The following is a 23991-nucleotide window of genomic DNA, read 5'->3' as shown; positions in this document are numbered from 1 at the left end:
CTGTATATAGCTTGGTTTGTATATACTTGTCTACATGTTGTCTCCTTCATTAGACCGTAAGCTCCCAGAGGGCAGGGGATGAATTTTGCCTCTTTTTGTATCCCCAGTGCTTAGCACAGTGCCTGGCAAATGTTTATGTTTTTTCTTTTAAATAGTATTTTATTTTTTCCAATTACATATGAAGATAATTTTAACATTCTTTTTTATGAAATTTTGAGTTCTGAATTTTCTCCCTCCTTCCCCTCCCTCCTCTCTAAGACAGTAAGCAATTTTATATAGTTAACAAAAGCTTATTGGTTAATTATGGATGTGTAAAATTGGATATACTGTCAGTTACTGAGGTTTCGGTTAATTTTGCTGACCTGCCTTCCCTTTAAATCTTTGTTACAAGGGATGGCTGGATGAGTAGGGTAAGGAGGTGGGATGTATTCAGGAATGAAGATAATATGAAAACAAAAAGGTATGATTTAAACTGACCCCCTCCCCCAGCCAGGTGTTGACTCTCAGACCATTGCTCTTTCCACTTACTTTACAACTCTGTTTTTCTTTTTATCCACATTCCCGTGTCCCCATCCTCTCATATTTTTCTTTCCTTTCCATTCTACACCCAATTTCAATTGTCTCTAATATTGAGAAATGGGTTTATGAGGCAGGTGGGGCCAGGGAAGAGAGATTGCATCTGGTTAATTAGCCTTTTGAGTGGGGAGAGATGCCAGTGTCCTGGTGTGGGCTGGCCTAGGTGACTTCTGGGGTCCTTTCCAACTTGGACATTTTAGGATCTTGGGTCCCTCTAAATCAGGGCTTCCTAAACTTTTTTCGCATGTGAATCCCTTTGGCAGTCTGGTGAAGCTTCTCAGAGTAATGTTTTTAAATGCATAAAACAAATTAAACAGGAAATAAATTATGTTAAGATAGTTGTCCAAATGTTAAGAAAAAAATTTGCAGACCTTGGGTTACAAACCCTTACTTTAGATGGACCTTCTTTTCCTACCTATATTTTGGCTGTGGTACAGTGGGCAAAGTCTGATTGGTGGCTGTGAGCTGTTAATGTTTTCCCCCTTGGGAAAAAGAAGCCTTAATTTTACTATGTTTTTTTCACCAGGAATATGTGAAAGGCCTGTGCAGCCCGGAGCTATGGGAGGAAGTCAACTACCCACCAGCCCTGCATTGTGTCTTCCTTGGAGCCTGTAGCCTCTTCCTGGATTGTCTATGCTGGGGAACCTCAGCCCACATGGTGCCCCAAGCCCCAGGCTCCCTGTTGCTAGGGGGCCTGGCCGAAGCCTTCTTCATGGCCCAGAACCGGGTAGAGGGGCTGGCAAAGCGGCTGGGGCGTGACCCCCTCCCACCCCCTAAGTCCCGGGGGGTCCCAGAGGCTGAAGTGAATAGGGCTTTCCGGGCTCTGCTGGTAGGCCGGGAGGATGAGCACTCTGGGGCCCTGCTTCGCCTGCCTCTTGCTGTCCAGGAGGAGCTCTTGAGGCTGGTGCAAGAAGCTGTGAAGGATGGGGGAGATGCAGAATGGATGGGCCCTCTTGAACCTCCTCCGGATGGCTCTTTCAGGCCTCGACCTGGGAGGATATCAGCCAAGCCCCTTCTGGAGCTCAGGGCACTCCAGCGTGGCCAATACTGTGGGTCACGTGGAGAACCTGGAAAAGTCAGCCGGACAGAAGACAGACAGGGTCATGTAATTAGAGAGGGCATGACAGTCCTAGAACTAGGAGGACGGAACCGAGGCAAACGTGTCTATAGGGAGATTCCTAATCTGATTCCTAATTGCAGGGGGAATAAACGACCAGTCAATTCCCCTTCCTTCAGGGAAGAGATGCTTGGCTTGATAAGGCAGGTCTTGGGGGATGGATTGAGCCCACTTACCCTCACGGGGCCTCCATATGGTGCTAGTGCTTCAAAGGCACAAGGTTCCCATAAACCTTCCTCAGAGTCCCGTATTCGCTGGGGGGATAGTCCTTCCAAGAGGAAGGAGGACCCTCATGGGAAGAACTCAGATGAAGGGCAAGAACAACCCAGGGTAAGTTTCTCTTCTGAGAATTATATGAAACTGCGCTCTGCCCAAATCAGGGAGGTTGGGTTAGCACAGAAGCAGTTCCATAATCTTGAGACAAAGGCTGCCTTTAAGTCCCAGGCCACAATCCCATTTGCTTCCTGGAAGAATGTGAGCTTCCCTGGAACCTGGGGGCAAGGTAGTCCCTGCAGACCTCTGTGGCTAGGGCCTCAGCATTGTGCTGTAGGGCATTCAACCTTCTGGAGGGTACAGGATGGGCATTCATCCCCCTTGCCTTGGGGCCTAGACTGGGGGCGCAACTTACCCCACAATCCACTGAGGCAAGCAACTCCCTTCAAATACAAGGTGCAAGCACAAAGTCCTATCCCTGTGAGATTAGATTGGAAGAATAGACCTCTCCTCAGGGACCCCATCTTGGTGCCCCCATCCTGTAACCCAGGGTGGTGGCAGGTGCTAAAAACAGCCCCCCAAATGTGCCAGAGACCAGTGACCCTGACACCTGGAGGCTATGATGTCTGTTCAGGGACCCTGCAGAGAGGAACTCTCATTGGAGAATGGGAACCAGGGCTACTTCCCACCTGGCTTCATGAACCAAGACTGGTCACTACCTTGGGGGAGCAAGGACCAATACAAGAGCTGGTGACCCCTTTCCCAGAGATGTCCCTTGCCAGGGCAGAGATCTTAACAGATATCCTTCGGGATGTGTCCTGTGGCCAGCCCTTTGGCCCTGTCCCCGTCTCGCTGCTGAAGTACTTTGGGGAACCCGAGAGACAGAGACAGGCAAACTGCCAGCCAATACACTGCTTTGCCAGTGGCCCAGTTTTCAGGGAGAAACGGAAGAAGAACAAATGCCCCAAGACTGTGGGCAATGACCAGCATGTACCATTTGTCCACCCACAAGTGAATAACTTGGTGACCAGCTTCCAGCGTTTTCATGAGGCTCTGAGTGTGCCTTTCACCTTGAGCCTTGAAAACATCCCTGGGAAGCCGGGACTTCGTCATATCATCATTGATGGCAGCAATGTGGCGATGGTGTGAGTAATGTTGGGGCCCCAGGGCAGGGATTTATGAGATCTGGGTATCAAGGTGTAGGACCCCTTCTCAATGTGTTTAACAAGGTGGAATTTAGTTACAACAAATATCAAAGGCAGCCTTGTAAGGGGAAAGAGGCTGCCAAATATGGAAAAGCAAGGGAGTGACTTCCTCTTGTCCAAAATATCCTTTCTTTTCAACTTGTCCAAGTGTTTTTCATTCATTCCTTTAACATATATTTATTAAACAAAAATCACTGTGTTTACTATGCTCAGCATTAGGGATACAGAAATAAATATACATCCTTCTTACCCTCATAGAACTTAGAATTTAGTAGAGGTGATAAGAAGTACACATAGGGACACAAAGTAGTGTGTGATTATTGTAAATTGTTCAGTTGTATCTGACTCTTCGTGACCCCATGGACTGACCACACTGTCCATAGGGTTTTCTTGGCAAAGATACTAGAGTGGTTTGCCATTTCTTTTTCTAGTGGATTAAAGCAAACCGAGGTTAAGTGACTTGCCTGGGTCACATAGCTAGGAAGTGTTTGAGGATGGATTTGTACTCAGGTCTTCCTGACTCCAGGTCCAGCACTCTAGCCACTGAGCTACATAGCTGCTTAATAGAGATCATAAGTAGGAAGGAAGAAAATAAACGTTTATTAAAAAAAGGAAAATAAACATTTGTTAAGCACTTACTGTGTCGGGCACAAATATCTCATTGAATCCTAACAAAAAAGCAGGTGCTACTACCATCCCTACTTTATAGTTAAGGAAATTGAGGGTAAGTGGTTTGTCCAGAGTCATGCAACTATTAAGTGTCTGAGATCAGATCTGAACTCTTGAAGATGAGTCTTCCTGATTCCGAACCCAGTACTCTGTCCACTGTGCCATCTAGAAGGGACCTTAGAGTTCCACTAATCCAGTCTGTTCATTTTATAGATGATGGAACTCAGGTCCAAAAAAGTCAATTGGCTTGTCTACATGTAATAAGAGGTAAAATTTGAATCCAGGTCTTTTGATTCCAAAGCCAGCACTTTTCCATTGGATTGTGTGGCTTTGGACCTCGAATGAAAAGTGTGATTTCAATGGACGGAGCTGGAGGGAGGGCATTCTAGGTGTAGGGAACAGGGTGAGCAAAAGTATTGAGTTGGGAAAGAGTGAGACAAAACTTGGCTGGAGTTTAGCACAAAGGGGATCGGATGAGATGTCTGGAAAGGGAGGCTGTCACTAGATTGTGGGGAGCCTCGAATGCTAGGCTAGGTCCTGATACTTTAAAACATAGTTCAGTTCTCATCTGTATTTTGAGCCTTCCCTGACCACCCCAGCTCTCAGAGGAGGATCCCCTCCTTTGAATCCATAGTATTTTTTGTCTGTACCACTCACTTGTCATGACTGCCTTGTGCCATAGCTCTTCATGTAATTAATTTGAGAGCAGAGTAATAGACACATATGTATGTTATGTGTGTATGTTTTTATGTATATACAATACATATATGTATATATGTGTGTATGTATGTGTGTATATGTACCTACATATACCATATATATGCCTATGTGTATGTGTGTGTGTGTGTATACATATATGTAGGCAGCTAGGTGGCACAGTGGGTAGAGTACTGGCACTGGAATCAGGAGGACCTGAGTTCAAATACTACCTCAGACATTTACTAGCTGTGTGATCCTAGGCAAGTCACTTAACCTCAATTGCCTCCCCCCCAAAAATATATATATGTGGATATATATCTATATGTGTATTTTGTGTGTGTGTGTGTGTATTCCACATTATCCAGCATAATCCCTTACATTCAATAGATGCTCCATAAATAAGATAGCCATGTGGTAGAGTGGAGAGTACTAGACTTGGAGTCAGCCCAGATGTGGATTCAAATCCTGAGGCTAACATTTATTTAGATATCACAGAACATTTCTGACTCTGTTTCCCCCTCTGTAAGGTGAAGAAAACAATACTTACTATATAGGGTTATGAGAAAAAAAAACTCTTTGCAGAACTAATTTAGTGCTTCATGAGTCTGCCATTATTATCATGATGGAAGGAAGGGGACATGGATGTTAGGAAGCCAGGCCCAGACCTTTAGAGATAAGTTCCTTTTTAGTGATTTCTAAGTGACTCTTTAACATGAGGGTGAGGAATTGGTGGTCTGGTGGGTGATGGTCCAAATTGAAATTGCCCTGGTTTGCTGTGGCCTAGGGGTGGCTCTGTTACAGGGACATCCCCAGGGGTCAACATAGGCATCTGCTTATCCCCTGTGACTTGTGCTCTAAGGATATGGTGGTGCTTTCTGCTTCCTTCCCTCACTACTCTTTCTTTCTTCCTCCCCTAGCCATGGCCTCCAGCACTTCTTCTCCTGTAGGGGTATTGCCCTGGCTGTACAATATTTCTGGGACAGAGGCCATCGAGAGATCACCGTTTTTGTACCCAATTGGAGGCTGAGGAAGAACAGTAGGGTGAGAGGTGAGAGATAAGTGCAGCCTTTGTATTTCTGTTAGTTCTCATCCCTTCCCTTCCTTGTGGCCTTCTCCCCCTACTTGATCTTGAACTCTATCTACCTCCTAATTCATTTGCCTCCCCTTCTGCTTTCCTTACCCCAGCTTTGACCTTCTCGCCCCCATCCCCCCCTTACCTCTTTCATCTGGCATTGACCCCACCACCCCCTCTCCCTTCCCCCAGAGGGTCACTACTTGACGAAGTTGCATTCTCTCAGCCTGCTCTCCATCACCCCTTCCCGATTCGTGGATGGCAAGAGGGTCACCTCCTATGATGACAGGTAACACACTCTTTTCACATAAGGGAATGTGGTATATAATAAGGTTTTAGACTTAGAGTTTGAACCCTGGCTCTGAAACTTAATCCTTGTGAGACCTGTAGGTGGGTGCTCAGTTTTCTCATCTGTAAAAGGGGGATGATAATATTGAGCCACCTGTCTCCCAAGACCTTTGTGAGAAAAATACTTTGTAAACTTTAGTTGCTCATATTTCTATACTGCTTTACTATTATTGAAAGAGGGACCATCTTCAGTTCTTGGGCCTCTTTGGAGAAGGATCTAAGGGTGGTTGGGTTGGGGGTAGAGTCTGAGTTTGGCATCTTGGGATCTGGTGCCCAGACAACTCTGAGAAAAAGAAAAGAGACCTTGAGGATAGTATCTTTGGAAGATAGAGTATAAGAGTAGTCTTCTCTAAGGGAAAACTAGTGAAGGGAAAGGGAAGTGGGGGAGGGTTTACAAAGGAAATTTCATTATGTGTCTGAAACCAAAGACTGACTGTGGAATCTTTAGAGCCAGAGTAGATTTTTTCCCATTTGCTCATTTATTCAGAAAATATTCATTAAATTCTTCTGTGCAGAGCCCTAGTGCTAAGAATCAGGGAGGAGATTCAGGATGCCTACCTTCAAGGAGTTTAAAATCTAACAAAGTTAGAACACATTATGTGCTTAATAAGAGAAAAAATGCTGTGAGATTAAATGAAAATTTTTTATTGGGGGGAAGAGGAAATACTGACTAGAGAAAACTTCATGAAAGAAGTGGCATCTGAAACAGAAATCTTGGAGGAGATTTTTGGGGGAGATGGGAAAGTATGAGATCAAAAGGTCACAGGGAGAGGCTGGACCAGGAGACCTACTTCTTTAGAACTGGGGAGGGAGAGTACATCTAGATATGATTACCCAAAATGAGCAAAAGTAGGATGGGAAATATAGGGGACAGCAAAGCAGTCCATGGTTGTCTGAGGAATAGAATATGTGATGGGGACAGGGGTGGGTGGGAAGAGTGAGGATGGAGTAAGGAGAATAAATCTGGAAAGGTAGATCATGGTTAGCTTAAGAGCTGGCCTAAAGGTTTGGATTTTATTCTATAGGCAAGAAAGAATCACTGAAGGTTTCTGCATAAACGAGTGATGTAATCAGGGTGGTGTACTAGAAATATTAATTTGGCACTAAGTAGTTATGTAGATAGGTTAGAGGAGGAAAGATGAGTGGCGAAGAAGTGTGTATGGAGGTTATTATAATAGCTCAGGTAAAAGGAAAGAGGCCCTGAGCTAGGGCTGTAGCAATAGGGATAGTAAGAAAGAAGCGGATTTGATTCAGCAAAGATCAATCAATCAATAAGCATTGATTAAAGGCCTGCTATATGTTAGTCATAGTACTAGGCTCTGGCAACACAAAGAGATGAAATTAATAGCACTTGGTAACTGATGAGATATGCCTTAGAAGAGAGAAAGAGTAAGAGAGGGTGAAAGATGACTCCAAAAATGTAAGTATGATTGATTGGAAGAAGGGTGGTGCCATTGAAAACAGGAAGAGGAGCACTTTGGTTGTTGATCAGTTGTTTCAGTTGTGTCCGACTCCTCATGACCCCATTTGGGGTTTTCTTGGCACAGATACTGGAGTGCTTTGCCATTTCCTTCCCCAAAGAGGAGTACACTTATGAGAAAAGATGTTGCTAAGCTTGAGATGTCAGTGGAATATCTTGTAGGCAGTTGGAAATGAGATCTAAAGCTGGGGAGAGAAGTCAGGGATGGATAATAGTCCTACTGCTAATTACACATCAAGGAAGATACTAGATCTGGGTATTATCTACAAAGAGAAGTTAAAACTATAAGAATGGATTAGATCACCAAGGGCAAGAGGGAGGGGGAAGAGGAGAGAGGAGATGACCTGTGATAGACCTTTGAGCATTGTCCATGATAAGGGAGCAAGAAAGAGGAAAAGAAGCCAGAGAAGAAGTGGTCAGAGAAATGGGAGGAGATCCAGAAGCATGAACGTCAGAAACTAGAGGAGCAGAGTATTTCTAGAAGTCATCGCCATCAAAAACAGTATAGAATTGAAGGAAGATGAGGGCTTAGAAAAGGCCATTGAATTTGTTGAGTAGGAGATTGCTAGTAACTTTTAAGGGAATCGTTCTTGTAGAATGATGGGAATAGAAGCTAGGTTACAAGGGTCTGAGCAGTGGGCAGTTGATGAGGGAAATGGAGGCAGTGAGTGTAGATGGCTTTGTCAAAGAGTTTGGCAGTGATGTTTGTTATACAGAGACTTTTTCTTTTCTTTTTTTCCCAATGGAGGAGTGTTTTGTATTAGTCCTCCGGATTAGGTAGTCCCTCCTGGGGAAGACGTAGGGTTCCTCTGTTGATCCTTGCTTTGTATATCTGGGCTTATAGTATGTATGTATGTACAGCTACTAAAAGGTTAAGTCCTTGTCCGGGTACTCAGCTTTTGTCTAAAGGGATGCTCATGGGTCAGCCTGAAACTTTGAGGAAAACAACCCCTTTAATGTGTTTGAAGGCTGAGAATAACATGTAAAATGATGGGAGTCAGTTCAATGCAAAGCTTTATTGGCAAGTAATGGGGGAAAGGGGGAAAGGGAGAGGGAGAAAGGGAACCCAATATACAATTCATACACATTAACAGAGGCTGTACCTCACATTAGGGTGGTGCTGCATTGGGAAGCACACAGATAACTTTCAAAAGCATGCTCCAAAGTGTCCCTGTGAGAGTGGGATACTTATACTCTGATTTTGGTGGCCACTTGGAGCTGGCCATTTTGTATGTCAGGGTGTGGGATATATAGGGGATTTATTGGGTCCATAGATGCAGGGAGAAAAGCAAGCAAACGGTCAGAAATATATTATTTATGGATGCATAGCTGAAACTAACCTTAAAAAATATTATTGTCTGCCTGCATTTTTCCATGAATAGATTCTATAAGTTACAGTCTCCCTTAAGGGGAGGTTGTCATGGTCATGGTGGTCTTAAGAGTACTAGGTTTAATCTTATAACAAGGAGGTGGGGAGGGGGGCAGGTAGTGTAGAAGGGGAGAGGATAAGTATAAGGAAACAAATAAAAAGAGTCATTGATGTATCTTAATGCACAAAAGAAATAAAAGAAAGGCCAGAAAGAATCAAACAGGCAGAACAGCTTTGAAAACTACAGTTTGAATTTATTGTATCATTAAAGCACATGTAACTATTATATTATTTTAAAAGAAAAATAAGCTATATATAATAGAGATCTGCAGTTTCACATACAAGCCTCTTTTTCTTTTCTTCTCTATTGGAAGTACTCGTTTTATTTGGTGTTAAATTCAGAAGAAAAATAAAATTAAAAAATTTAGCAGTGGAAGCAAAGCACGTAGTGAGATGATAGCATTAACTCTATTGTGAAGGACAGTTGGGGGAGAGGTTGTTTTTTTCATAACAAGATAAGAGAGATGAGTTTTATTTGTGGGGAAAAATCATTAAAAGGATATAATCAATATATTTGAGACAGAGAAAGGGACAGAGAATAGTCCTGAAAGAGACAGGAAGGATTAGGATCAAAGCAGATTATTTCTCTCTTGCATTTAATAAATAATTATTGAATTAGGACCAAGGTTTTTCCCATTTTCCTCTTCCTTATCTAGAACTCAACCATTTTAGGAAATCTTGGGAAAAATTTAACCAACCAGGCTAAGAGAATTGTTGAATCCTTGTTCATTATGTTTGGTCAGACAGGTCTGGGGGAGAAGTGGATTCCCACTTTTTGAGTTCTAAATTCCTCCCCCCTCCCAAGACAGCATGCAATCTGATATAGGCTATACATGTACAGTCATCTTACATATATTTCCATATTAGTCGTGTTGTGATAGAACAATTAGAACAAAAGGGAAAAATCACAAGAAAGAAAGAAAAAAACAAACAAACAAAAGAGCAAATAGTATGTTTCAATCTGCATTCAGACTCTGTAGTCTTAGTAGGTACCTGGCACATAGTAGGTACTATAGAAGTGCTTGCTCCCTTTTCCTTCAAGGGCACAGGTAGAGGCTTTAGTTTTGTTGAGAAGAAAAGTTACCTTTTTCTTGGAGAAAGGAAATAGGGGAGAGCAGGTGAACTCTCTGCATGGAGTTGACATAGTTTATATTGAGTTTCGTTTATAGATTTCCGCACATTACTTTGTCAGGTCCCAACTCCCCATACATGGAGAAATAGTGTGCTGCTCTTTTTGGGATCACATTCCTAAATGGAAGGGGTGAGTGTGTGTGTGTGTGTGTGTGTGTGTGTGTGTGTGTGTGTGTAAGTTGGTTAGAAAATACCTTCCCCATAATATATTGGCCCTGTGGCTGCTGGTCTCAGATTATCTTAAGGCACTTGGTTATCAGTGAATATCCAAACTACTTATGCTTGTGGGAAGTCACGGTTGTGGTGGTATATGGAGGAGAATTTCTAGAGAGGGAGAAGCGGTGGGGTGGGGGAGAGGCTTGATATAACTCTGTATGGGAGAGTCATTGGTAGACTTAAATGGGACCAACAATACCTTGGGTTGACAGAGAAAGCAGAATTACAAGTGCTGGTGCCATGCTCTTGATTTGAAGGCAGGAGACCTGGATCAAGTCCTGGCTTTGGTCCTTATTAGCTGTGTTGATGAATGGGCAAATCGTTTCCGCTCTTTGAACCTTGGTATCCTTATCTATAAAATGGGGGTGAAAATACTTGTCCCCTTTATCTCATGGAGATGAAAGATATAAAACAGATGGGGTGATAGATGGAGCAAGGTTTTGGAGGACATGGGAAAGTATGAGATCAAAAGTTCGCAGGAGACCTACTTCTTTAGAGCCAGGAGAGGAGGAGAACATGTCAGTCCACTGGGTGAGGTTAAGTTTGTTAGGACTGAGCTTCTTTTATAGATTTCGAGGTGTATGTTACCCTGGTGGAGGGAGTTGGAGAGATCTGGCCTTGGAGTAAGGAAGATCTGGGCTTTCAGGTCCTATTTCTGACATAATAGCTGTGTGACCATGGGCAAATCATTTTAGCCTCTGAGTGCCCTCTGTCAACTAACTAAAACTGGAAGCTATAAGCAAATTACTTCCACACCATGAAGTTCCTGACATTGGTGAAATAATAATAATAATAATAATAAACAATAACAATGAAGACAACAAAACCAAAATCAACAACTAGCATTTATATAGTGCTTTGAGGCTTGTGAAGCGCTTTACAAATATTATGACCTTTTATCTTCACAACCACCTTGGGACATAGGTATTGCTATTATCCTCATTTTACAGATGAGGAAGCTAAGGCAGACAAGTCAAGTGACTTGCCCAGGGTCACACAGCTAAGTGTCTGAGGCTGGATTTTCACTCAAATATTTCTGACTCCAGAAATCACAGAACTTGAAAAAACAAACAAACAAAACCATCCAACAATAGTAATAAAAAAATGCCCCATGGGTTTATGAGGCAAATTAGGGCCATTTACTGAAGCAAATGGAATTTAAAAATGAGGAAGCTAGATCAGTTTCTTCTGACCATTTCAATTCCCTCATTTTTCAACAAATTATTTGATAATGCAGCATCCTCATTAGAGAAAGAAAAAAAGGAGAAAACCTAACACATAAGACATGTGGCCAAAAAGATATATCTATATCTGTATCTATATCTATATCTATGTCTATGTCTATATCTATATCTATATCTATGTCTATGTCTATATCTATATCTATATCTATATCTATCCATCCATCTATCTATCTATCTAGCCAGTTGGAGAGGGGGGGCACTGTTTAGTCCTTCCAATGTTTTTTGTAGATTGAGTGGCAGCTACCAAGATGGTTTCTCAGCTTTCCCCTTTTGTTCAGGCAAAATCCTATCTCTGAAGTATGTTAGAAATGTTCCCTCCTTTCTTGGAAGTTCCAAGATGGTGATTAGTAAGGTAGCAAGTGTTGGTGATCAATAGGGAGGTGGAGGGTCTTCTGTATGATCCCAGGCACTATGGGCTGCTTAGGCCCAGGTGGAGACTTACCCGTGAAGGTATAATTGGGGAAGTTGGGAGTGAGAGATCTTTTCTATGGGTTTTAGGGATGAAAGCAAAAGATAGCAATGTCACTAAAACTGTATAGGTATATGGGCTAGTAACCAGTTAATATGGGAATGAGTCTTTTACAAATTCTGTCTCTACCTTGCATGGCCTTTTCCAAGATGGTAGCCTTGGGTCATTCTCTCAAAGGAAGAGCAAGGGCTCCCTGATGACATATCTAGATTTTTTCCCTTTGGGATAAGACTATTTAGCTATTTCTCTGTCCATGGGCATCCCTATGTAAAACATTATGTATTCTATGTAAATTATTTTTACTTTGTTTCTAATGAAGGTGCTGCTATAAATATTGGTATATATGGGGCTTTTCTTTTTATCATTGACCTCCTTGGAGTATCTGCCCAGCAGGGAGATCTCTGGGTCAGTGTTATAGACATGGTAGTCACTTTCTTAGTCTAATTGTAAACTGTTTTCAAGAATTGTTGGAGCAAGTCACAGCTTGTGGAAATTGTGGGAGTTGAGTGAACCATACTGACTCCATCTTGTGACTTAATTCTGGATCTATCTTAGTTCCCTTTCTACTTATTGAATTCCATTCAATTTCTGTCTTGTGAGAAAACCTGATTGAATTGTTTGAACCTAGCCCTGTATGGCTGGGAAGCTGGACCATCTCTGCTTATTGCTTAGAGACCCTTAACTAAAGATCTAGGTTATGCTGACCAGAAACCCAGTCAGATCCAAAGATTGATGCAAGGAGTTTTCTCACAATTATACATGTCAAGCAGCCCATATGTTTTATCTGAAAACTGGCCCTGTAGTAGTCAGTCAGTTACTGTTTCCTTGTTCCTTTGATTGAATACAGATACTTGTTGGGGGAGAGGAAGGAGGAGTGGGATACCTCTTTCTCCGATTTCAGGGATTTGTACCTGTTCATTCTTCCCATCCCAACTTGGGAAGTCCCTAATCTTTTCTCCAATTAGAAATGAGGTTACCTCATTTTGTATCCTAGTTTATATCTTGTTAATTGTTTTCTTTTAATGTATGAAAATCTGTTTTCTCCTGTATTTGTTGTCCAGTGCCAAGCTGAGGATGCCAGGTACCAATTTGTTATGCAATTGGCATGCATTGCTTAATAAATTGATATGTTTAGGAGATCAAACATCTGTTACCTCAATTATTTCAGATTTCAGTGGTCGCAAGCTCCACCAACAGAGTATTAGTGTGCAGTTACAAAATTCTAATTAGCAAACATAGTCTTATATACATTATACGAAAGGTCATAGAAACCACAAACTGGACATTGAAATGAATCTAGGCAGTCTTTGTTTAACAGGCTCTACAGCATAAGGAAAGCACCTGGTGAATTTTTTTAAAGTGTTATGGAAATGTCAGTTATTTTTTCTCCAGCATGCCTCAGTGTGAAATTGTTGGAGTATCTCCTTAGTAGGTCCCCAACAGGACCTTAGTAGATCCTCAGTAGGATCTTTGTAGGTCCTTTACAGTGAACTCTAGCAGCCTGGTATTGAGGAAGTGGCTCTGATTCCAGTTAATAACTCGGTTTCTCTTCACCCCAACCTTGGGCAGGTTTATGGTGAAGCTATCAGAGGAGACAGATGGGGTCATCGTCACCAACGATCAGTTCCGGGATTTGGTGGACGAATCAAAGAAATGGATAGGGATCATTAGAGAACGGTAAGGGTGGTGCTCCAGGGGGACTTGACCCTGTGGTCAGGTTTAGGGGCTTTTCCCTTCTGCCACTCACACAGGCTCTGTTTTAGTGTCTGTGGGGATTTGGGGGAGGGCAGGAGAAGTGGGGAGAAGGGGAAAGAGACCCTTTAGAGAGAGGAGAACCTGTATCTTATCAACCCCTATGAGATGAGCTGTTGGGTTTTAGCAGGATCTGACAAAGCACTTAAGACAAACCTAGGCAGGACTGGGGATCCTGGGAAAGGTTTAGTCTGACTCCCTGTTCCCCAGGAATCAAATGAGATAATCTTTGTAAAAGAGTGTGGCACATAGTAGGCACTTAGTAAATGCTTATTCCCTTCCTCCTCCCCTTCGCCCTTCTAGGGAGTATGGAGGGATACTCATGTGACTTGTTCTCCTTCTCTCTCTGGCTTAGTCTACTGCCATTCACTTTTGTGGGGAACATCTTCATGGTTCCGGACGACCCACTGGGGCGGGATGGCCCCACCCTGGACACATTCCTGAGGAGAACAGATGGGTAACTAATTCCCCTCCCCTGGACAACCCTTCTCTTCCTCTTTCTGCCACGGATTCTTTCAAATTCCTTTAATGCATAAATCGAGCAGGTTCTGCCCCCGTGTGTCAGAATGAGGGAATGACTATCCATTTGTCTAAACCTAAATAAACATCAATTAGTCCTCCCTGCATCTGATCATGTCAGACCCTTCAAAGGCTCAGTTGTCCTTCCCGGCCTGGGTCTTCCAGCCACAACCCATCGGGAAGATAGCTAGGGTCGGCCCTGAGCAAAATGTTAGAGTAGATAAGGTGGCTATGTGGGCACAGTGTATAGAATGCTGGAGTTTAACTTAGGGATACCCGAGTGGAAATTCTGCCCCAGAGACTATATAGCTGTGAGATTTTGGTGAAGTCATGTCACTTTTATTTGCCTCTAATCTCACAGGATTGTTGTGAGGATAAAATGAGATAATTTATGCAAAAACACTTTGTAAATCTTAAAGCTCCAAGTATTATTCTCTTATAGCCTCTTCTCATCTTTTTTTTCTACTTTCTGCATACCCTCCCTGAATTATTGTCTTATTCCTGAAAAACTCTGTTCCCAGCTGCCTGTCAAGTAATATCTGCCAAATTGTTAATTCATAGTTCATCATAATAAATATTATATAAGAGTTAATAATAACTAACTAAACCAATTAATAGTGAGGTTAAGGTATAATTCTCCCCAGAATATTATCATTTAAAGACTACAATACCCAGAAGAATGTATTTCTGATGGTAAGATTTCAGGCATTATGAGAGAAGATGTCGGAGGAGTGTTTTAGGGGCAGGAGCTTGGTGCTCCTCAAATTATATGATGTAGGTCGCTACTTAACTCTGCTCTGTCTTGGTGATGCTTGAGGATGAAATAAGAGTGTTGCTGTGTTTTTTTTTTTCCATCATTTTCCTAAGGATGACTCTTCTGGGATGACTCTTCTTCCTCTTTCTCTTTCCCATATATCTCATCCTGCCTCTCCCACTCTTTTCTCTCTTTGCAGGTTGGAGTTGGCTGTTAGCAACTTTCTGAAGGTCTGGGAGACAAAGCCTCCTGCCAAAGCCTCCTTTCTCCCCATAAAGGCCAAAGCGCTTCAAGGTAAGAAGCATCTAAAGAGGGGCTGCTCTGGACCTCAGCAAAAGGGAAAGGTGAAGAAGGTGACAGAGGGTGTAGAGAAACTGATGGCCAAGGAGGAAGACTCTCTAGACACTTGCCTGTCCACAGTTTTCCGAGAAGAATGCCCCTTCCTTTCAGATGATATTCTCCGGTATTTTAGCCTCCAGGACAACACCTCAGAGACCTCTCTCACTCCCTGGAAAGGCTCTTCTCAACTTGATATCCCTTGGGGTGGGGCAGGGCAACCCACCTGCCAAAGGGTCCTTGACCACTTGGCTCAACTGACTGTACCAACCAGCTTCTCTGCTCTCTCCTTCTTTGTGGGGTTTATGGGATGCCACAAAGATGTGATCCCCCGCTATTCCTCCCTTGTCGCTCCACTCCATGGCCTCCTCAAGAAGAAGACACAGTGGCAGTGGACTCCTGAGCATTCCCAGGCATTCCTGGCCCTGAAGCAGGCTCTGGTATCAGCCCTCTCCTTGGTCCCCCCTGATCCCCAGTTGCCCTACCGTCTGGAGGTGGCCATGAGTGAGAAGACCTTGGCTGCTGTCCTGACGCAGGAGCGGGCAGGGCTGAGGCGTCCCATTGCTTACACCTCAAAACCCCTCCTCCCCCAGGAGGGCAAGGCTGCCCTGAGCAGAGGTGGTGGCCTCTGTGCCCTGGCCTGGGCTGTGAGGCGTTTTGCTCCCTCTCTTGGATCTGTCCCTGTTGTTCTGGAAGCCTCCTACACTTCCGGGGACACCCCAGACCCCGAGCAGAGGGAGAGTCTAGAGACTTCTGACACGTGGCTGGCCCGATGGTCCCTCCTAGTACAGGATAAGGACAGGAGGACCTTGGGCACATCTTTCCTCCCTGGGCCTTTGGGTGACAGTGGCCTCCCAATGCCCACACCTGATTCCCTGCCTCAGTTTTTCCAAATACTGCCACCTTTTTCTGACTTGTCCTCCTTTGTATGCATTTATACTTCGGGGTATTGTTTTTATCAGGATACCGAGTGGTGTGCAGGCTTTGGGTTGTATGTACTGTCTCCTGACAGTCCCCCCCTGTCCCTCTCTTTCTCTTGTTCCCCTCATACACCAACCTATGCCCACCTGGCGGCTGTGGCTTGTGGCCTGGAGCGATTTGTTCATTCCTGCATCCCTCTGGTATTTCTGGTTAATTGTAGCTGGCTCTTCAACATCCTTACAGATCTTCTTCCTCTCTGGCACTCCCGTGGTTTTCTGTCCTCGGATGGGGCCCCATTGCCTCATCCAGCCCTGCTGTCCTATATCACTTCCCTGGCCTCCAGCCTCCCCACCTTGCCCTTCCTCTTTAAAGCCTCCTACAAGGGGGCCCTGTTTAGTGTGACAGTGGAGGCCTTAGCCAAGCAGGGCGCCCAAGGGTCGGGGCCGCTGTGGAAGTTGCCAAGGCATATCATGCCTTCTGTTGGAGTGGCAGCCAATCCCTTGGGCAATGGGCCGAATCTTCAGGCATTGCAGGAGAATGATGCCGTTTTGTTGGAAGCCATTTGTCAATTGCAGGCTGGGCGTAAGCTTCCCGGACATTCACCCCTCAAGCCTTTTGAACCTGGAATCAGTTTTGTTAAGGAGTGTAACCTGCTCATGTATAGAGAGATGAAGAGACCCAAGGTCTGGATTGTCCCAGAGCAAATCCGGAAGGATCTGATTTACTCTGTGCATGATATCCCTCCTGGTCCCCATGCTGACCCAGAAGAGACTCTCAGAAGGGTGAGGATGTTAGGTTGGTGGCCTAAGATGCATGGGCAGGTGAGGGCCTACTGCAAATGTTGCTTGTTCTGTACCTCAATAAACAACCTGAGTAAGGAGTCCAAGTGTATGCGGACCCAGTGGCACTCCACATCTGCAGTGCCCTGGTCCAGTCTTCAAATTGATGTCATGGGTCCCGTGCCTGCCAGTGAGGAGGGCCACAGGCATGTGCTGATCGTGTCTGACTCCTATTCCTCCTGGACGGAAGCTTTCCCACTAAAGTCCTTCACGCAGATGGCGGTGGCCCAGGTGCTGCTGCAGCAGGTGTTTTCCCGATGGGGGTTGCCAGCAAGGCTGGAGGCAGCCCAGGGATCTCAGTTTGCCAGGCATGTCCTAATGAGCTGTGGCTTGGTGCTGGGAGCTAAGTTGGGCAGTATCTCTGGGGATATCCAGCCTGCTGAACTGAGGGATAGGAACTCAAACCAAGCCTTTAAGAATTTGTTGGAGGAATTTATCATCCTTCATGGGAAGAACTGGGCCAGTTGCCTGCCCCTTCTGCATATGGCCTTTAGAGCCCTGGAGTCTGGACCCACACCTTTTGCTGTTGTGACAGGGAGTGAGATGAGACTGGCTGAATCTTTGTGGTGGGAGCTTAGCGGGGCCCATGTTGAAGGGCTGAAGATGGATGTGTTCTTGCAGCAGCTGAAAAGTAATGTGCTAGAAACTCAACTGCAGGTGGCTCTGGCCTCTGGAGACCAGACTGTCCTAGCTCAGAGCAGCTACTTTCAGCAGGAAGTTCAGGGGAAGGAGTGGAATGTGGGAGACCAAGTCCTGCTATTGAACTTCCCCAAACCTGGCTCGGCTCGATGGGTTGGACCCTATTATATTGTAGACAGGCTGAGTCTATCTCTGTACAGGGTCTGGGGTTACCCAACTCCAGGGAAGCTGGGAGTCACTTACCCCACTAACTTGATGAAGTTGTATCCTCAAGGTGGTGCTCCCTTGCCCTCAGTGATATTAGAACAATTGGAGTAAGCCACTGCATCCCCTGCTTTTTTTGGAGTCTGGGAAAGGCTGCCTTATCTCTCCCTCTATTCTTCACTGCTCATACACAGCCTCTCCTGGGCTTCAGCTAAGAACTAATCTCCTGGGGAAACCTTCCTGACTTGAGAGTATTCAGAGACTCTGCAAAGGACTTTTTCTATCAGTTCCCCTGGCAACTTTGGCCAGGGTAGTAGTTTCTAGGTTTGTTTCTAGGTTTGGCTCAGCCAGCCTATCCTTTCCTTTCAGGAATCCACCCAGAATGTCATCCTTGACAGGCCTTAACCTGTCCCTAGGACCTCTGAGTGGGAACCTGACCAAAACCAACCTTCTTCCAGGGAAAGGAGAAGTCTCATCAGGGGTTCCTTCCTTTTGCTTTTTCAGCGTGGTATCATCTAGCATTGGCCTTGCCAGGATGTCTCAAAACCTAGTGGGCTGAGAGAGAGCCATGACCCTGGATAGGGTGTAGGCTTGTTTGATAAGCCACATAGTCACTTCTCTAAGGCCACACTTAGGCTCAATCAGTGACCCAGGAGAGACTGTTTCCCTGTCCCACTCAGCATGTTAATGTTGAGGGTTTTGATGGTGCTGGATCCAAAGGGATCCTACTTAGAAATCATTGGAGCTGGGTCTGGATTTTCCTCCAGTCACTGGCAGCTTTTGGGTCAGAATGTACTGCCCTTCCCTAAAGTCCCCGGCCCCCACAAATATTCTGACTCCTCTAGTGCCGTTAATGGAAATCTCTGGATCGAGAGTCCTGAGGCATAGAAGAATAGGTTGGAGTTTTAGGAAGGGGCTCTGCCCGCCTCGTTTTATTCCAACTCCCCAAACCCCATCCTGTGAGAGTTTCTGCATTCTGGAAATCTTGATGCTAAGTGTGGGATCACTGAGCCAGAAGAACTTGTCTTGACTTGTCCAAGGAGCTCAATTCTTTTTTCCCAAGGGGTGGTAAAGTTGAGTCCTGTGTTGCTATGACAATGAGAATACCGGCACCTGCACCTTCCCTGCACTGGCCCTTCCCTCCACCCTCCAAACACACACACACACACACACACACACACACACACACACACACACACACGTTTGTGAAATAGCTTTGCATTATACCTCTGTGGATGGGACCTTTTGCATGTGCCTTCTATATAATAGGAAAATTGGTCTCACCCATCAAACCCTCACCCTTTCCCACCCAAGTAACCCTGTGTGAAAACAGCTTTGCCCTAAATCACATTGTAGATGGTATCTTATGTATGTCTTCCATGTAATGGGAAAATTGGGCTCACTGTTAAGGCCCCACTTCCTTCTCACCACATTACCCTGCTGAGTACATTACCCTACTGAGTGAAGCAAACCTTGACCCACATTGTGCCCTGAAAGGGACTTTATGTGTCTTTTGGGAAGTGGGATTCATTCCCATTGCACTCAGTCCCCCATCTACCAGTCAATCATTTCCTTATTTCTCTTTATAGTGATTGGGGGTGGGAGTGAGTCTTAATTTGATTGGTTTATTAACGGCTCAAACAGGACGTGAGCTTATATGATCTTTTGGATAGAAATCAGGCTTGTATTGAGGCCAGGCTTACTGAATTTAGTGGTGGAAGATATCATTCATACCCCCACCCCTAATTTTACAGAAAAGGAAGTTGAACTTTATTAACACATCAAAAGTTACACAGATGACTAGTGGCAGACTCACTTGATTTTGAGCTCAATTTCTTCCCTGTTCCTGTGGGTTGAGGGATGAATGATTTAGGATAGAAACAAAAGCAGCTACACACTTTTTAGCAATGATTTAAACCTTTTACCTCCTCTTACTGTACCTGTTGGAGAAAATTGTTTCCTTAAATCAGGCTCAGTTCTTGCTGCCATTGGCTTCTTCCATCTTTGCTGTTCCTTGCCCTTTCTCTTGATAACCCAGTGGCCCTACCCTTCATCCCTCAATTGAGATCTGAAATAGGAGGGAACTATTTGGAGAGATTCCTCTGTGTGTGTGTTTAGGCCATTTGAACAATCTCACAGACTACACAGGCATCTTCCCCCATCCCTCCCAAAGTGGCTCATGGTAACTCTACCACATGTTATACCCTTTCTTGTTCGGTTGTGTCTGCCTCTTCTTGACCCCACTTGGGGTTTTCTTAACAAAGGTACTTGAGTGGTTTGTCATTTCTTTCTCCAGATCATTTTAGAGATGAGGAAACTGAGGCAAACAGGGTTAAGTGACCTGCCCAAGGTCACAGAGTAAGTGTCTGAGGCCAGATTTGAACTCAGGAAGAGGAGTCTTCCTGACTTTAGACATGGCACTCTATCCACAATGCCACCAAGGTACCCAACATTACACCTGCCCTCAGAGCAAACTAATTAGTCAGTAAACATACATATACCTACCCCTGTCACTAGATCAGAGAAGCAAGAGTCAGAGTTCAGCAAAACAACTGGTATGAGTGACACCTTAACTTTTCAAGTGAGTTTATCTGAATCGGTACATCACATCGTCCTTCACATAATTCAGCATGAAAATACTTGTCAAATGAACGATTTGTAGAATATGTAGGAGGGAAAGCAAGGCAGGGAGATCCAGTAGGACCTAAAAGGGTTCCCAAAAATAAGAGGCAGTTATTTCCTTTCCTGCTTGGGCTCTTAAGGATCTCACTTGTCCCACCAGATTCTCACTGGGGAGTACCCGCCACTTTGGTTTTCAACCAAACAAAATTTGCAAGATCAGAATGAAGTTTGCCCCTCCCGCTGTGATATGACCCCTGGAGTTGAGGGAAGAAGTGAAGGAAGAGGGAAGGCAAGCTTATAATTGAATTGCTTGAGCTTAAGGGGATAAGGTGAGGAAGATCATTTCATCTCTGCAGATAGGGAGGAAAGAAGAAACACTATCTTGCTAGTGGCTAGAGCTCATGGTTTTGAGTCAGAGAGAGCTTGGGTATATATAATTCCTGTCTTTTATACATACTCCCTGGGTTCCCCTGAACATATTTACTCACATCTGGGGGGGGCACCTCAGTTTCCTCACCTGTAAAATCAGAATAAAAATTTTTTTTAAATCAGGATGACCTCTTCTCTTCCCACTAAATCTATTATCCTATGAATCACGATAATATAATGGCTAATGTTTCTACAATACATTAAAGTGTTCTGCCTAGAATGATAGAATTAGAAGGGACCTAAAGCCCTTATTTTGCAACTGAAGAAAATTGAGATGTGAAGTCACTGGCCTAAGTGAGGTCATATAACTCATGAGGTATTGGGAGCCAGAGCTAGAACTGAGACTGCCTTCTGAGGCCTAGAGATGTTGCAGGGTCCGTTAAACTACAGTGTAATTCATTAAATAATGTCTGGTTCATGGTTGCTGTGACCCTTCTAAAGACAGACTCTTAGAATTTTTGTAACTGCAAGTGCTATCCTTCCTCTGGGAATGTAAATCAATTGATACTGCTTGCTAAAGATTTTGTTATACATGCATACGTAATTAAATGTAGCTAAATTACTAATTGAGGCCTTTCCCCTCCCCCCCATTCTAGGGGATTCTTGTGTATTAGGAGTTTATTTACCTTGCTTCCCTTTCCCCTGTAGAATTTGTTAGTATTCATATACAGAATCTCAATTTTCCATCTACTCGGTATGTACCTTGTGTGTACCTGTTTATATCCATGTTGTCTCTCCTGCATTAGAATGTAAGCTCCTTGAAGGCAGGTGCTGTTTTTCCTTTGTATCTCCAATGCTTACCACAGTGCCTAGCTCTTAATAAATGCTCTTTGGTTAATTGATTGGTTTTATTTGACTCCAGGAACAAAGCTCTAAGTATGTCTGTTAGAAGGATTTTGAGTTCTCATTTGAGAAAACAATCCAAGGTTTTCATCCTGGCAATGGTCTAGTAGTTAAGAGCTAGAACTTCCTGGGAATACTCCTGCTTTTGTTAATCATTTACTACTTATTTACCAACATAATTACTCCTGCTTTTATTAATCATTTACTACTCATTTACCTACACAATTACCCCTGCTTTTATTAAAAATTTACTACTCACCTACATAATTATTCCTGATTTTATTAATCATTTATTACTCGTTTACCTACATAATTTTTAATTGCTTTTCTCTGTCTTTTGCTTGTATCATTTGTTTGCCCAAATGGCCCCATAGCTTCTAGGTTGATAAAGACTTTCTCATCCTTCTCAAGCAATTGCAGTGCTCAAAGATCCCAAAATATAGATCTGAAAGTAGAGGTAACACCTTCTTTTCCCACCAATTGCCACCTTGGAAAAGGGTTGCTTCTAAGAAATGAGGGGAACACCTCCTAACACATCACCTGGGAGGCCATCTTTGGAGCTCCAATCCAATTGGAGCTTTTCACTCCAATTAGGACACGGACCTGGAAGACTGTGGCATCCCTTTGTTTCAGTTTTATTTTGTGTCATGAAGGCACTGTCTCAAAGAATTCACAGTCAGACCACCTCTAATCCAAGTGCGGGCACTTATTGAGGATTGATGCTTCTCAGAAGCGAGGTTGATTCCAAGAGGAACCGACTTCAGTGAAAGCAAGATGGATTTTTATAGGGTAAAGATGCAATTACATAGCAGAAATTATGAATATTAAAAAGGCAGGAGGGAGTTGTCAAAGAATTAGCTAATAGGGGAGGAGACCCTTCTATGGTTCAATGGTCAAACATCTGGTCACTGTTTTCTGATTGGCTAGCTACTGTGGTCCTGTCTGGTCAAGATGGATAGTTATTGTGCTACTTGGGCTAAATGGATGATGTGGTTGTGGTTAAGTACAAGAACACACCTGCTCAAATATATGAATTGGATCTGAGGGCAGTGGCTAGCTGGAGGCAGTGGCTATATCGAGTCTGGGGGCCTGTGGTGTGGTTAAAGCCAGATTGTGTGGTCAAATCAAGACATGCCTGCTGTTCAGTGAGACCCATAAGGAAGTTAGAATATTGGGGCTGGGGACAGCTTTATTAGGATTCCATCACCTTGAGTCTTTTTGTCGTTGTTCAGTCATTTCAACCATGTCTGACTCTTCATGACCCCATTTGGAGTTTTCCTGGCAAAGATACTGAAGTGGTTTGCCATTTCCTTCTCCAGCTCATTTTACAGATGAGGGATCCGAGGCAAACAGGGTTAAGTGACTTCCCCAGGTTCACACAGCTAGTATCTGAGTCAGCTATAAAAACTAACCAATAAGTCTCTTTGGGGCATGTAAATCTTAGGCATGGATCTTCTCCTTTTCCTCCTCCTAGAGGGAAAGTCTCTAGCAGGGAAGATGATTTACACAGAATTACTCATTTGGAAAGGCCTTTGTCAACAAATGTAAGAATTGTAATGGGTAGGAGAAACTCATGAAATCTATTTTAAAAATCACTGAGAACCCCAAGAAACAAAGCCCTCATTCAGATTACTGCAGTGAGTGGCCTTAGTTTAGAAGCTGTCTCATTTGGTTGGATTTCCATGGTGTCTGGTTACCTCCTCCTTCCCCAATATGTCTCATTTCAAGATTCTCAGCTCCTTCCTGAGGAGTCAGGAGTTAAATGGGAGGGAGAGGGAGAAGACTTTTTGAGTCATCCTTTCCATCTGATTACCCTTAATTCCTCCCTTCATATCTGCCAGAATGTTTCCTAGTTTTCTAGCTTCTCCCAGAGAGTCAAAGGCTTATGACCTGTATTCCTCCACCTCACTCTCCCATTCTGTTTAGGCCAGCCCGTATGGGATCAACACATCTTGTGGTCAACCAAGTAGGATACTACTCAGGCTTGAGGATGTTGTAGGAGAGAGAGAGAGAGAGAGAGAGAGAGAGAGAGAGAGAGAGAGAGACAGAGAGAGAGCGAAAGAGAGAGAGAGAGGAAGAGAGAGAGAGAGAGAGAGAAAGAGAGAGAAAGCTAGATTGGGAGTCAGGTTCAGATCCTGCCTCAGACACTAGCTGAGTGACCCTTGGGCAAATCGCTTAATGCCAGGGGTGGGGAACCTGTGGCCTGGAGGCCCCATGTGGCCCTCTAGGTCCTCAAGTTTGGCTGTTTGACTGAATCCAAACTTC

At 44.1% G+C, this 23991-nt stretch overlaps 1 protein-coding gene across 1 annotated transcript in view; it reads left to right on the top strand.

The window, feature by feature from the left end:
* Positions 1 to 21673, top strand: part of NYNRIN (NYN domain and retroviral integrase containing) — a 40078-nt gene extending 18405 nt beyond the window's left edge. Inside the window, exons 3-8 of the mRNA XM_036735293.1 lie at positions 1103 to 3051; positions 5397 to 5527; positions 5744 to 5840; positions 13438 to 13545; positions 13976 to 14077; positions 15093 to 21673. Coding sequence (XP_036591188.1) covers positions 1103 to 3051; positions 5397 to 5527; positions 5744 to 5840; positions 13438 to 13545; positions 13976 to 14077; positions 15093 to 17946 — 5241 coding nt within the window. The 3' untranslated portion in view covers positions 17947 to 21673. The remainder of the gene's footprint in view (positions 1 to 1102; positions 3052 to 5396; positions 5528 to 5743; positions 5841 to 13437; positions 13546 to 13975; positions 14078 to 15092) is intronic.
* Positions 21674 to 23991: the final 2318 nt, after the last annotated feature.

This window comes from Trichosurus vulpecula, chromosome 8 (genome assembly GCF_011100635.1).
Source record: "Trichosurus vulpecula isolate mTriVul1 chromosome 8, mTriVul1.pri, whole genome shotgun sequence".
Lineage (NCBI taxonomy): Eukaryota > Metazoa > Chordata > Mammalia > Diprotodontia > Phalangeridae > Trichosurus > Trichosurus vulpecula.
The sequence above is the reverse complement of the archived record's forward strand: the minus strand, read 5'-3'. Positions and strand labels throughout refer to the sequence as shown.